The 15,343-nt window shown below is 46.0% G+C and overlaps 1 protein-coding gene across 12 annotated transcripts in view; it reads left to right on the top strand.

Moving 5' to 3' along the window:
* COL6A3 (collagen type VI alpha 3 chain) overlaps window positions 1-15,343 on the top strand; it is a 164,254-nt gene that overhangs the window by 96,643 nt on the left and 52,268 nt on the right. For all 12 annotated transcript variants that reach the window (XM_053283097.1, XM_053283107.1, XM_053283096.1 and 9 more), the window contains 5 exons: window positions 1,324-1,386; window positions 3,368-3,430; window positions 9,231-9,293; window positions 10,528-10,590; window positions 12,298-12,348. In XM_053283097.1, the coding sequence (XP_053139072.1) occupies window positions 1,324-1,386; window positions 3,368-3,430; window positions 9,231-9,293; window positions 10,528-10,590; window positions 12,298-12,348 (303 nt within the window). The remainder of the gene's footprint in view (window positions 1-1,323; window positions 1,387-3,367; window positions 3,431-9,230; window positions 9,294-10,527; window positions 10,591-12,297; window positions 12,349-15,343) is intronic.

The following is a 15,343-nucleotide window of genomic DNA, read 5'->3' on the forward strand; positions in this document are numbered from 1 at the left end:
AACGCCTGAAGAGACAAACACTGTATCTGGGCTGCGCCAGAATCCTGATCACGGAAACTCCCACTTTCATGGATACAAAGTTTGTATCTTCAGACTAATGTGCTGTATGCATGAGTGGCATCAGCCAGGTGGTGAATATCAGGGCCAGGATGGAACTTTCGGCCCTGTTTTAGACACTGTACTCATACAACTTCTTTTAGGTAATGATGAAAAAGGCTGAAATCTAAGCCTTGTTCAAGTGCTATGTTATATGTGGCTATTGTACAAGAGTGCAGGGTCCACAGAAGCTCTCTTGTAGCCATGCCTTTAGGCACACTGAAATCTCACCCTCCTTTTCATCACACTAGTCTGAAAAGACAAATATTGTACTCAGGGGGGTGATCCCCCTCATGGTCAGGAATGCTGTCACCCTGGCATTCCAAATCACACGAAGAATCACTTGTCTCTTCAGAAAAACACTATTATGGTGAGTGGAAGAGGCAGGATTTGGGGCATGGAGGTGGGGCTTATTGGAGCGCTGCTGTGAGTGCTGTGCCTGGGGTCAAGCCCGCTCTCCCCACAGATGATCAGAGGGCTAGCCCTGGGCAGCTGGATTGGCCACCCACACGATTACTGGCTCAGTCATGGAGCCGGCTGGGGCTGCGGGGATCAGGGGCCACTGTGGCAACTCACAATCACAGAAAAGGGGTTAGTGGGGTGCTTGCTCTGCTGACCTCATTTTAGAGGAGGGGTATTTAGGCAGGCTAGTTGCTGCTGAACCACCGGGTTTGCCCGCAAGCCCAGTGGTTCTCACGACCACTTGAAAGCAGGCTGGGCTCCCTCAGCCCACTTTCGAGTGGTCTTGAGAATAGCCTCTCTTATGTGTCTGAAAAGGACTTTATTCTGGTTTTTAGCAGAAGCCAGCTTTGTACAACACTGATTGGCCGACCTTTCTGCCACACATGGAAGCACCTCACCCCATCTCATAGAAATTTTTAAAATTAAAAACATGTGTAAACAAAGAAATTAACATCTAAGTTCCTTGAGAATATAGAAACAATGTGGGCAGCCTGCTTGCAGAATAACTCTGAGAGGAGGGTAACAAAGAGACAGTTAAAATGGGTTTGAGGAGCTCAAGTGGAGTGGAGGCAGGAAGCAGAGCTCACTCTGGAGCAGCAAAACCCTCACTTGCTCCTATTTGCAGATACATTCGTATGCATGCCATTTTGTGGCAATGAGTTCCAGAAGTTTTATATTAAGAAATGCTTTCTTTTCTCTGTCCTAAAGCTACTGTTCACCAGTGTCATTATATTAAGTCAATTGAATTACTGCATTATATTTTAGGGGAACGGAGGCTCAGCAGGTCCAAAAGGAGGTGTGGGAGAACAGGGTGTAAGAGGAGCACAGGTGAGGACATTTTGTAGTTCCTTTCTGAAAGTGATGAATATGTCTCACTTGTATTGTAGTGTTCCAGGGAAGAAGCTGTGCTATCTCTTGCAGCAAAGACAATATGAAGAGTGTTATGGCACCTTAAACACACACACATTTGTTCTGCACAGCCTTTCATGCACTAAAGCTGACTTCATCAGATGCACAAAGTGTTACTTGCACACACAAACGTATGGAGGGGGGAAAACCTTGTAAATGGGATCCAAAGGCCATGAAATGCAAATGTTACAGAACAGCTATGATGATTCAGTGCAAAGCTCATATGTGTACAAGAGAAGAATGGCTATTCACAACAGCATTGATTAGTGATACTGGAGAACCTTGTTATTTGTGAGGGTTCCATCCCTTGCTTACTCCCATGGGTGACGGAACCATAATTAATGAGGCATTACTTCTATGGGAAACAAGGGGTTAGGTTCCAGGATGGAGGGAAAGTGCCTGGGGGGGGGGGTGCACACAAAAGCACAAAATACTGTGTTGTAACATGCTCCATGTGTCCAGGAATTGCAATGTGTGATCTGCCACCTGAGGACTTCTGTGAGCTTTAGTTTTCCCTGGCAAGTTTTCGGACTATATTTTCAGCACACTATAGCCATCCCCAGATGTTAAAAAATGTGGGGTGCTCTATGAGAGAGCATGCCTTGAAGCCCTGCCCTGCTGCGGACACTCTCAGAAGCTTCACCCTTGCACTCAGCACACTTGAAGCTTTGGTCTGAAGAGATTCAGCCTTCTGATCACAGAAATAATCTGCCCACAGCTACAGCATTTGTCTCTGTTGTGGTTTGCACAGGGGTAAAGCTCCTGAGCGTAGCGGTGGCAAGGTGGGAATTGTGGGCCTTTCTGACAGCGTTTATGTTAGCCCGATTTAAAGTCCTACCATTTGCTCTTCTGGAGGGGAGATATCGGAGGGCCCCTTATCATGACCATACAAGTGTGGAAACGGTAGGGCATGTTATCCTGTATTGCCCCTTTTATCGAGAGATCTGTTCTGTTTAAATTGCTCCTTTTTAAAACAAAAAAATCAAGGCAGGATAGACGGAGTTTACTTTTTTCACCTTCTTTCTGATCAGAACTCACAGATTACAGATAAAGTGGTTGGGTTCTATACAGCTGCTTGTGCCTGATGCAGACAGTTGGTTAAGCAGCAATATCTTAATAGTTGTAAGTTTAAATTTTGCAGACTTTGGTAGACACATAACACTTGTTTTGATAGGCTTTTTAATGTAACATGTTATTTGAGCTAATGTATGTCATCTTGATTTTCATTGTTGATTTAAGACTGCAATATGGTATATGTAATATGTTGTTTGCTTTATGAGCTGGTCTATGGCCGTAATAATCTATCTATTTATCTATCTAAGACTTGCAGGCATGCTCAAGGGGAAGTAGTGCATGAGTACAGCATCTCCTTTTCTTGTAACAACTGAAGAGGCCTTATGTGAGCTGAAAAATTTAGTCAGGACAGTGGACTTGCAAGAATCACACTGTCTTTGAAGCCCTATATAATTCATGACTGTTGTTTGCACCATGCACTTTGTAATGGGCTGATATAAGCCCTATTCAGAACTTTATCTGCACATTGAACAAACATCTGCACAGGGCTTCTATTAAGCTGCCTTATACCGAGTCAGACCATTGGCCCATTTAGCTCAGTATTGTCTACAGAACAGACTTGGGACCTTCTGCACTCGAAACAGATGCTCTTCTGCTGAAGTATGGCTCTTCTATTGTATATTATTTTGTGGTGCCATGGGCTGACTTTCTTGGAACAGAGAAAATTAATTTAATTCAATCCAGTTCTTCAGATTTAGTCATAACAGGGAAGAAATGGGACCATAACTTCAGAAGTCTTAGGTTATTATTCTCTTGCGTTTCAACAAAATACCATATTTATATAGGAACTTTTCTACTGCAAACAGTATTTTGCTTATTTACACAGGGACCACGTGGTCTAACTGGAATTCCAGGTCTTCGAGGAGAGAGAGGCATCCCGGGGCCAAGGGTAAAATTATTCTGATATCCTTATTCTCTAGTTGGTTAAAGAGTCCAAGACGTTTGCCGGGTTTGAACACATGATGGCAATTGTGTTCTGCCACACAGCTCCTGTCTGGAGAGGTTGTGGCCTTCCCTACAGCCATACAGAGAGGTAGTGCTGCAGCAGTCCACTGCAGTGACTAATGGCCCAGAGAGGCAGGCCCACAGGCTGCTTGAACAGACCAGTCTTCCTCCTAGGCACATTTGCCACTCTGCTCAGTTCTGCCAGCCCATCACAGACTGCAGCGAGGGAGTAGCCGATAGCCAGGAAAGGCTAAGTAGGATGTTTTCCTTCTGGCCCAAACTGGCCACGGGAACCAAGTGGTGGCTAGGAGGGTGGATCTAACTTACTTCTCTCTGTACCAGAGATGTAAGATTATATTCTAGTATAGAGTGGTGATTCAATGTCACAACTAACAGTGCTGATGCAGGTCAAGGATGAGATAAGAGTAAGGGATTTGGGTATGCATCCTGAGGCATTAGGTGACAGGAGCTTCTCTAGATCAGTCTCCCAGGGATAAAGAACTGGCAGTGGGGATGGGTGGAGAGAGAGAACAGAGCTTCTTTGAGGATTAACCTTTTCATCCACTCAGCACTATAGGAATGGGTGTGGGGGTGTGGGTAATGACAGAATTATCTCAAGACATGAAAGAGGTGTGTCTAGGAGGAACTGGGATCAAGGATTGATTTGATTCTTGGCTCTGAGCTGGGGTAGAGTTGGCTGAAATGTTGGAGCTGCAGTTGGTGGTAAGCTAATTCTTGCCCATGCAGCCCAGATAGTGAGGTTGGGGATTAAAGTTAATTAGCTGAGTTATTCTGCTGCAAATGTTATTGTAATCAATTAAGTTGTGTTGTTTTTTGTATTAACTAATGTGTCTTGACTTCTTAATCTGGGATTAGTGGGCAATGGGAGTCCCTGGACCATAGAAGAAATTAGCCATGTACAACATCATTTCATTTTAAGAAATTGTTATTTATAGATTGAAGAAATCAAGTTGAATCAGACAATACTCATTTGGCCTGCTTTCTGGAAGTCTCAAAAGTGTCACCTAAAGATCTGTCTAGCAATAGCTACTGTGACATCGTGGAGTAGTTTGTTCACAGAGATCCATTGCAATAGTTTCTTCCAAGATTCCTAGAATTGAAGATAAATGCAAATTTGACAACATTCCCAAAGATGTGTGCTAAATTCTATAAAATTGAAATGTTAGATGTTAAAATGAGAGATTGTGAAGACTCTGAAGCCTTTGTATTCAAAAATGAACTTTGAATTGGATTGTGGACATTATCACCCCCCCGACCATCCCCCGAGAGTTGAAATGGGAAGTTTCAACACTGATTTCAGTGGGGCTGTACTCCTGTGCTTTGATCAAGCTAGAGATTGTGGGAATTTGTGGGAGGGTCTAGATTCTCTGTAAGGCCTCAGCTTATATTTATTTGCAAGCTCTGTTTACAGCCATCCAAAAAACCTCCAATATAGCATCTGGGAACTGGCTCCTGGGACTGTTTGGAAGAAGCATATGGCTACTTCCTTCTTCTACAAAATATTGTCACAGATGCTTAGTATGTCAATACAGAAGGCAGGTTCAGAGATCATGTGGAAGCATGGCTTATTTTCTATAACTGTGGTTAGTTTGAGTAAGCTGGATCAGACGTCACACAGAACCTTGGTTAAAGCTTAGCTTCACATGATGTAGCTGAGCTTTGGGAGTAGGGGTGTGCACGAATCAATTTTTTTGTTTTGATTTGTACTCGAATTGAAACACCCCCGATTTGTTTTGGGTCTGAATCTGACATCCTCCCCCCTGCCACCAGATCACCTCTGATTCTATTTGTACCTGAATTTTCTGAATATGAATTGGAATAGATTTGGATCAAAAAAGGGTCCAGGGGCAAAAAGAGTGGGGGTGGTAGTGCCCAAAGGGTGGAAGCTACCACCCAGATTTCAAAGGAATTGACCAAAGGGCTGATTTTTTGGGGAATTGTTGAAGTTTACATGTCTCTAAGATTTCCCCCCATAGGGAATAATTAAGGTTTCAGCAGCCCCATAACTCCACTTGGAGGGCACAGGGGTGGCCCAAAGTGAGTGGTGGTGTTGTGCACATAAGGTGCCAACCACCCCCATGGGGTGCTAACACATAGGGTACTGGGGTTTTTTTTGTTTCTGAGGTGTTCTGAGTGTAGATTCTCTGGTAGCAAATGAGAGTGGATTCATGGTTTGTCATTGAAAATCTCATATGCTACCAGAGAATCTACACTCAGAACACCTCCGGAACAACAAGGAAAGGTTGGCTCGGCAGGTGGCCAGTGGCCATAGGGGCTGGGGCTGATGGCTGGCACACAGCAGGCACATTCATTCATTCATTCATTCATTTGATTTCTATACCGCCCTTCCAAAAATGGCTCAGGGCAGTGTACACAGAGAAATAACAAATAAATAAGATGGCTCCCTGTCCCCAAAGGGCTCACAATCTAAAAAGAAACATAAGAGAGACACCAGCAACAGTCACTGGAGGTACTGTGCTGGGGGGTGGTGGATAGGGCCAGTTACTCTCCCCCTGCTAAATAAAGATAATCACCACGTTAAAAGGTGCCTCTTTGCCACATTAGCAGGGGTTAACAGGCAGGCAGGGATTCTTTCAAGGGGGTGAAAAAAGAATTCTCCTCAGGATTCAACAACAAAAATAAAAGAGCAATGCAGCAGAGATAAATTCTAATCCATCTCTAGGCTGCTAGCCACACTAGCCACTAGCCAGCAGGGGCAGGCAGGCAGGTTGGATGGGCAGGCTGGGCTCAGGCTGGCAAGACAGAAGGCAATACGCATAGAGGCAATGGCATGGTGGCAAGCAAAGCAAAGTTCTCTCTCTCTCTCCTCCTATGGCAGAACAAGGCAGAATGGTGGCTGGCTGGCTGCTGTCTCTTTAAATCTGAATGTATGAATGAATTCCTCCTTGAACTCCCTCCCTCCCACCCACCCTTGCCCCTCCTTTGACCCTTCCCCTGGCCAATGTGGGGTCAGTCAGGAGTGGCAAGAGCCAAAGGAGCCATTGGAGAACAAGGAGGGAATCGTCAGGAGATCAGCCCATGCTTTCGCTCACTGCTCTAAAGGCAGGAAATTCAAATAGACGTCAAACACAAAATGGAGACTGACTCAGAGATCGTCACAAAATGGAGGTCTGAAACAACAAATCTTTCGGAGCTGAAACAGGGACGATTTGTTTTGTTGACAACATTTTTGGAAGGGGGCAAATGGACGATTTGTTTTGGAGTCAAATAGCCCGAAACAGCCAGATTCGAGTACAAATCATTTTGTACCCGAATCATTTCATACAGCCCTATTTGGGAGTGCACAGCTCTTCCATGCCCATGCAAATGTCTGCTTTAAATTTAAAATAAACCAAACTCTATAATGGCATCCAAACTGACTCATCTTAGTGTATCAATACCATCTTAGAGAACAAATTGTTATGGGGTGGCTAACAAAGATGATGATGATGATGATTCCAGGCTGCTTACTTGAAATAAACAATTTCAAAGCCTGAAGTGAGTTACAGATTGTGGTTTATTTCAAGCAAGTAGGTTAGAATGGCCCAAGATTGGTTGGTTCGAACATTGTGACTAATATTGGTTTATTTTAACCTAAATGAGACGTATGAGTTTCCACATGGCACCTGAACCAGTCCTATGTTTGGTTCAGACATCTGTACCAGTCAACAGAACATTGGTTTTTTTGGGGCCTAAGTTTGAAGTTGGCGAGTGTGGTCCACATAATGAGGCTATTCACACGATGGGACGAAATCGGGCTAGCCTCCGCTAGCCCGATTTTATCCCACCATGGGAACCACCGGGCTTGGCTGCGAGCCCTGTGGTTCCTGAGCGGGTAACCTGCTTAAGTAGCCCGCCCCTTAAACCGGGTTTGCGGAGCGAGTGCTCTGCAAACCCGGTTTTTGGGATTATGAGTAGCTGCAGTGCAGCTCCTCAAGAGTAAAACCCCGGCCAGGAGGCTGAAAAGCAGTCTCCCAGCTCAGGGTATCTCCAGTATGCCCTGCATGCTCACGCAGGGTATACTGGTGGTTCTGGGGGCCACATGGCCCCCGAACTCCCCAGCCCCTGCTGGCTCCATGACAGAGCTGGCAGTCATATGGGCAGCTGATCTGGCCACCCAGCCAGGTCTTCCTGATTTTCTGCAGGGAGAGTGGGCTTAGCTGGATAAACCCGGACAAAGCAGGTCTCACTGTCGTGAGACCCGCCTCAATGTCTCTCATAATGTCTGAATTCTCCATCATGGTTTAATCTTAGTTTCTCCCCATAGCTCTGCCCTTGCAGTGTTTTTGCATAGAGAGCAAGGCAAGCCTAGATCATGAGAGTTACAGAGAAGGAGCAGAACCAAATAAACAATGACATGACAAAACAAACCAAGATTTGGTGATCATCTGTGGTTCCAATCCAGGTGCAATAAAGCTTAGTTAAAATAAACCATGATTCTGCTTCATGTCTGAACTTGTCTGCTATCTGATAGCATGTGGGCATGGGGAGTGTGTGCCTAGTTTTCATTTATGTGGCATACCTGTATCTGGACTATCTTTATGTTCACACAATTTCACATTCTTCCCTACTAAAGAAATACCTCTCTTTATAGAAAACTAGTCTGCTTTTCCCTTGCATCTAATTTTCTATGTGCAGGGAATTTTTTGGGTGCAGAACTCTTTCATTCTGTGAGTCCCCAGCTTCAATCTGAAGTGATACAGTCCAGAGGCAGATTTACCACCTTAGTGAGAACTGGGCCACAGTAATGTGACTGATTTAGAATAAAACCTTCTGGAAACAACTTCTTAACTTTGAAAAACAATATTTGGTTTATTCCTTATTTTGTGGGGTAAAAAGGATGAAGCTGTGTGTAACTCTGACCCATTAAAATCAGTGCTGAAACTCTCATAGATTTAATATAATTGCATCCCAAACCAAGAATAATTTAAGTATGACATTTTGTTACAATTCTCAAACTTCCCCAAAGTTTAAGGAGTTGTGTTTTTTTGAAGAAAAAAACCCCCTCCAAAATATAAAAGGAAGTGGCTGCTTTTTAGGGATGTGCACGAACCGCAGTTTGAGCACTTTTGGGGAAATTAGAAAGGGAACGTTAAGAAAAAGGAGAGCAGGTCCTTACCTTCTCTCTGCTGGCAGCAGCGTGCCTCCCAATAAACCCATGTGTGACGCCAGCACGCACATGGCGACTATGCTTGGGCAGACACCATTTGCATAGTCAGCAACACCATGCTGACCATGCAAATGATGCCCACACATGTACGGACGCCATGTGTGTGCTGGTGCTGTGCCAGGGGTTTTAGGGAAGCACAGTGTCCTAGCAGGAAATTGAGTGGGGCAGTGGAGAGCAGGTAAGGATGGGCTCTCCTTTTTCAGGTAAAGTAAGGACCTGATTTTGTTGTAATTATCAATAAAATCCCTTTCGAATTTCCCAAAAAGTGCTCAAACTGCAGTTTGAGCACATCCACACTATCTTTCTACAATAGTGGCAAAAATGAAAATCATTCCTAGAGTGCTTGTGTTGCAACAATATCATTTCCCAATAAAATAATTTAAATTAAGATATTTTAAATAGCTATGCTAGCAAGAAGTTTTGTAATCAGCACAACAGAAAAGCTTCCACAGGCAATTCCGCACCTGTGAGAAAGTTTCACTAAAATGCTCTATTTCTGAAGTATTGTCTTTTATTTTGCTATATTGCTAAGTTTAAGGCCTTGTTTCTATAGGGGGGCGGAGGTACACTTGGACCTTCAGGAGAACGTGGCAGACCTGGTCCTCTTGGTAAAAAGGTATGTATTGAAAGCACTTGTGGACTTTATTTTAAATAAACCACAGAAGGCTACTGGAAGCTGGGAATGAACTTTCCCCTTGACAGATGTAAAAGGTTATGATTATCATCTTGGGCTTCTCGTATAAGGGTACATCAGAACCTTCCTTCTCTGACAGCATTAATTAAATCAGGATTGACAATGTTGTCAAAATATATGTTTACGTAGCTTACAATGCTCAGAAGTAATACAAATCAAATATTATTTCCCTCAAAAGTTCCATTCTTTATTTTTAGTCTACTCTAGTAGATTCCTCCACAGCCCAATGTTGAAAGAAGGACAAAGGCAAAATGTGGGTACATAGAGCCTAATTTGTAAAGCCAGTATAAGAGACAAGAGTGCACAAAGTTTTTACTGTGTAAATGGTGCAGAAGTTAAGTGACCATCTTAACTTACAATTTCCACACTTTTGAGAGCACAAGTAAAAATTGTAAGAAACCTGATTCCTATTTTAAACTGAAGGTTTCCTGATATTTTACAATAATAACACATAGCATTTCTATTTTAGTTTAGAGGGTTCGTAGCTCTTTACGTATATTGAGGATGTTCTCACGCTCAGCCTAACTCGAGCTAGGGAAGCCTCGGCTGGGTTAGGCTGTGCATGAGAACCGCCAGGATTAGGCCCAATTCCGGTGGGGCAGCACTGCCTAGCCCAACTTTTAAACCCAGCTTTTAGCTGGCATTAAAGGCTTGAGCAAGCCCTTAACCCAGGCTCTAGTATCATGTGTTTGCTGGGGCTGTGTTCAGCCCCATAGGACACAGACACAAGCGCCTAAAGTGCTTGTCTCCTAGGGGAATTCCTAAATGCACCGTGCTCATGCATTGTGGGATACCCGGAGGCCGGGCCCCATTGGCCTCCGGAGCTGTGCACTGCTCATCTGGGAGCATGGTCTGCACTCCCAGCAACATGTGTGCGATTGGCTGGTGTGAAGGTAAGATAATTTGCTCATTCTTCCCTTCACTCCCTCCCGGCTGTGTGAATGGCCCCATTATCTTGTTGTAATCTTTGCAACAACCCTGTAAGGTAGGTTAGTATTATCATCCCCCAGTTTTGAAGTAGGGCTTGCATAAGTGAGTTGCAGTGAGTTCCTGGAAGCAGCAAGATTCAGACCAAGGATGTCCTGACTTTTAGCCTCTTAGCCTTTATGGTTCACTCATTTACATCAAATGTTCAAACAATTGCTTTTAATTACAGGGTGAACCTGGTGATCTTGGTCCAAAGGGGCCCAGTGGTCCTCCTGGGCCTCGAGGAGCGATGGTAAGTGTTGGCTGGGACATTGCTAAAGGCAACAGACTAACTGAAGTTAGTGGTTGGCACCAGCGCTGTCCTAGTAAACTGACTGAAAAACCTTAATTTTCTTGTTTCTGGGGGACTGTAAAACTTGATCTTTCACAATGCCTTTTTATGCATCTGCTGCTTTATTTCAAATAACTTGATCCCTCTAACATGGCTGCTCCATATGATTTATAATCTCTTTCACAATGCCTTTATTTAAAACTAGTGATTTTAAGCCCGTTAAATTAACTGGCGCTAGTGGGGGGGGCTTCTTTCTGGTATGGTTTTGGGCTTGGGGGGGGGGTTGCTGCTCCACTGGGTGCTCTAATTTTCATTAATATTGTTTGTCTTGTCTTTCGGGTGTTTTGGCGGGCGGGGGGTATTGTGCTTAGTGCATACCACTGATTTTTTGTGTGTGTTCAAGGCATTTAAAAAAAAAATTCTTTCGGGCTGGTTTTTTCTCAGCTGGTTTTTACTTTGTCTGGGCTGGTCCCTTCTCCTGGGCTGGCCGACCCTGTTTCTGCTGCGTCTCTGCCCGCTGGGTCGGGTCCGGTCCCGTCGCTGCTCCCTTTCCCTTCTTGCCGCCATTTTGTTTCTGTCGTTGCGGTCCGGCCGGTCTCTTCTCCCCTCTCTTATCTCTCCTCCACTGCTGGCTCGTGTTTTTTTATTTGTTCCCGCAGCTGCCGCATCTGCCCTCCCGGTCCCCTCGCAGCCGCCTCTGTCCTCCTGGTCCCCCAGCTGCCGCCTCTACCCTCCCCGTAGCCTGTTCTTTGGCCGCCTCTGCCCTCCTCAACATGGCCGCCGTGTCTCTGCGGCCGTATCTTCCTCCGTTCCCCCCGCTGTCCCCTCTGCCCTCCTGGTCCCCTCGCAGCCGCCTCTGCCCTCCCAGTCCCCCAGCTGCCGCCTCTGCCCTCCCCGTAGCCCGTTCTTCGGCCGCCTCTGCCCTCCTCAACATTCGGCCGCCTCTGCCCTCCTCAACATGGCCGCCATGTCTCTGCGGCCATATCTTTCTCAGACGTTCCCAGAACGGCCGAGAAAGACACGGGCAGACACGGGATTACACCTAAGCATTTTATTATAGAGGATGTCTGCTCCTTGATTTCAAAGAACATTCCGCTCTCTCCCCACCCCCAGGGATTTGCACAGAACTGGCGGGGATAGCGGCTCGAGGGCCGATACATTTAAGGGTGGGGGAGGGTGCTTTTACCCCTCCCGCTGTGTTTCCCCCGCAGGCACTGCAGTTTAAAAGGGTCCAGTGGGGCGGCAGCATAGCTCCCTGCCACCCCATTGCCTCACTGGACTGGAAGTGACCGGAAGTATCCAGTGCGTGTGTGTGCATCCAACATGCACATGCACGAGTGCGACATGCGCACGTGCACCAGGTACTTCCGGTCCAATGAGGCAAAGGGGTGGCAGGGAGGTACACTGCTGCTCTGCCGGACCCTTTTAAATGGCAGCGTTGGTGGGGGGAAACACGGCGGGAAGGGTAAGAGCACCCTCCCCCGCCCTTCAAGGTATCCCCCCCCCCTTTGAACCAGCTGAACCACCGGTCTTTCGAACATGTTAGGAGGCCCAAAAAACGGCCTCCAAACAGGTTTATGCACATCCCTACCCCCAATGTTAAAGTTACACAGTTCTAAACTTCAGTATGTATTGCACATTCTTATTATGTTTGTTTATATCTTGTAGGGAGACGATGGACAAGATGGAACTGGCAGACCCGGAACTAAAGGCAGAAGGGTAGGCACAATCTCATCTTTTCTGTTTACCAGTATACCTGCAAAGTTTGCAATTGATTTCACTCATAAAGCAGTATTTGCATCAAGAAGCACAAGGGGCAGTTACCTGTCCATTTTTGCCTATGAATCTCTTTAAGGCTCTGTGTACAATAATTGTCCTATATGAAGGCAAGGCATGATTGTTGATTATTTTGGTGGGGCTGTGAATTGATCCCAACAGCCAATGTGGCAGGTATAATGCATAGTAAGAATAGATATGCTGAATACAAGTACAGAATCTAAAATGAGACTAGAAGTCCTCCCCATATATGCCACATTGAGTAAATGTTTGATTTTTTTTTTTTACCTATATTGAAAAATGAATATACCTTTCTATAGGATATGTACATACATGCACTGGAAGGTAGTTTACCTGAATGCTAAGTACAATTCTGATAACTCCACCATAGAAAGTTCTACAAAAGCAAAAAAGAACGTGATCATCAATGAGATAATGTTCTGACTGTGAGGAAATTTCAAAGGCTTTTGCTAAGAGAAGGAATATGGTTAATAAAGGAGTAAATAAAAGCAGATGGTTTCTGAGGAGCAGCTGATCCCATTTCAGGCCATGTTGTTAAAGAAGGAACACCCAGTGCATTTCTAAAGAGATTTCATGTCTCCAGACCCTTCTTCAGAGGTAGAGACAGGGACTTCAGGCCCCAGAGAGATAGTTGGAACAGACAATGCTTGCCACCCCCAAACAGAGAAGCCTCCCTCTCTCAAGCAAAGCAAAATAAACCACAGGCCTGACTCGGGACTCCCCAGGCTGGGAGGGTGCCTGTCAGAGCACTTCCACGCTTGGGAGGAGTCAACCACGGACAAATGGGTGCTCGGCACAATCCAGGTCAGATACAAGATAGAATTAGACACCAGACCACCCCGTTGCTTCCTTCCCACTCCCAGCTCCTGCTCTTCTACAAAACGTGCAGACCTTCTGGGAGCAACCGACCACCTCATGGAGATCAGAGCGGTGCAGCTTGTTCCTCCTTCCCAGCAGAGACATGATGTCTATTGTTCACTGTCCCCAAAAAGGACAGGTCCAAAAGAGCATTCCTGGACTTAAAGTTCCTAAACAGATGATCAAACAGACCAAGTTCAGCATGGAGTCCTTCTGCTCCATAGTGGAAGCCCTGCATCATACAGACTTTCTTTCCTCTATAGACTTAAAAGAGGCAAAACTCCATGTCCCTATACATCTCAGAAGCAGGCAGCTACTTCATTTCAAGTACAATGGGATGCATTACCAATATGCAGCCCTCTTGTTTGGCCTCTCATCCACCCCAAGGGTCTTCACCAAGGTCCTTGCTCCACTCATAGCCCACCTTCGCCTGCAGGGGATAAGAATCTTCACATAACTTGACGATCTACTCCTGAAATTGCTGACATCGCAAGCGGCCCAGTCAGATCTCCAGACCATCCTACGGGGCCACAGGTTCCTGATCAATGAAGCCAAGAGCCACCTGGTTCCATCTCATCAGATCCAGCACATGGGGGTAGACATAGACACTATACAGAACCGCTTCTTCCCCTCGCTGGACAGACAACAGATTCTGACCTTAGAGATTGAAACGACACTTGCCACCAATTCAGCACCCCTCCTTTCCTTGACAGATACTGGGCCTCATGGTGGTGGCCCTGGACTCGGTTCCATGGGCCAGACTACAACTCAGGCCACTACAATGGTTTCTCCTGCCATACCAACACACTATTGCCGTAAAACTCAAGCCACCCATCAGACTAGACCGTCCAACCTGCCAGTCGCTTCAATAGTGGCTAGATCCAGCACACACCACACAAGGGAAAGTCTTCCGGGATCCTCCTAGGATCACTGTCATCACCAATGCAAGCAACAGGGGCTGGGTAGCACACTGCTAACAATTCTCAGCACAAGGGAGATGGAGTCACCAGGAGCGGAAACACAGCATAAACTGACTGGAACTCCAGGCCATCAGACTAGCCCTTCTAGCCTTCCAACCTGAAGTTCATCTCCTGGTTCTGCTGCACGGAGGTGATAGACACAGATGCCCTGGCAGCCCCAAGGCCTTCTATAGCTTTGCAAACTAGGGTCTCCTGGGCCAGAACAGGGCACAAGTAACCCTTGTGGCTCTGTTCTGGCCCAGGAGACCCTAGTTTGCAAAGCTAGTACATCTGGCAACCTATGATCCATGGATGCTCCCCGTGGTTCCAGATTGCTGTCACAAGGTCCGGTGCTGCACCCAAATCCAGGGTGGTTTGAACTAACCTGCATGGAGACTGAGCGGCGACTACCAGCTATTCTCCTAACGTTCTAGACACCATGATGACATCCAGAAAACCATCTACAAACAGAATCTCTCAGTGCATGTGGAGAGCTTTCCTCACTGGTCGGTGTGCCACTTGATTCCCCGAGGCAAGACTTCCATCCAACACCTCTTACAGTTTCTACAGGATGGCCTTGATAAAGGCCTACAACCTAACACTCTCAAGAGGCAAGCAGATTCACTAGTTGGACTAATCTCAGGCTTCTCATGGGGCTTCATTCTTGCTCACCCTCACCTTAAACGGTTTCTGAGGGGAGCGACTGTGTTATCACCCCCAACAGTACATCGTTTTCCTTCCTGGGACCTACATACTGTCTTGAAGGCCTTGCAGGGCCCTCCATTCGAGCCAATCCAATCCATCCAACTACAACCCTCTCCTTCAAACTAGCTTTCTTGGTAGCCATAACGTCAGCTCACCAGGTCTCAGAGCATCAAGCCTTGTCAGTTTACAAATCTTTCTGCATCTTTTCCAAAGAAATGGTGCGCCTGATCCCAGACCCCCTTCTTCAAACCAAACGTGGTCTCAGCCTTCCACAGGGCATTGTCCCACCATCATTTTGCCTGAGACCTACACACCCAGTGGAAAAGGCATGGCACATGTTCGACGTTTGTCAGTGTCTCAAATGCTACATTAAAAGTTCGGCATCATTACAATCT

This window comes from Hemicordylus capensis, chromosome 1 (assembly GCF_027244095.1).
Source record: "Hemicordylus capensis ecotype Gifberg chromosome 1, rHemCap1.1.pri, whole genome shotgun sequence".
NCBI lineage: Eukaryota > Metazoa > Chordata > Lepidosauria > Squamata > Cordylidae > Hemicordylus > Hemicordylus capensis.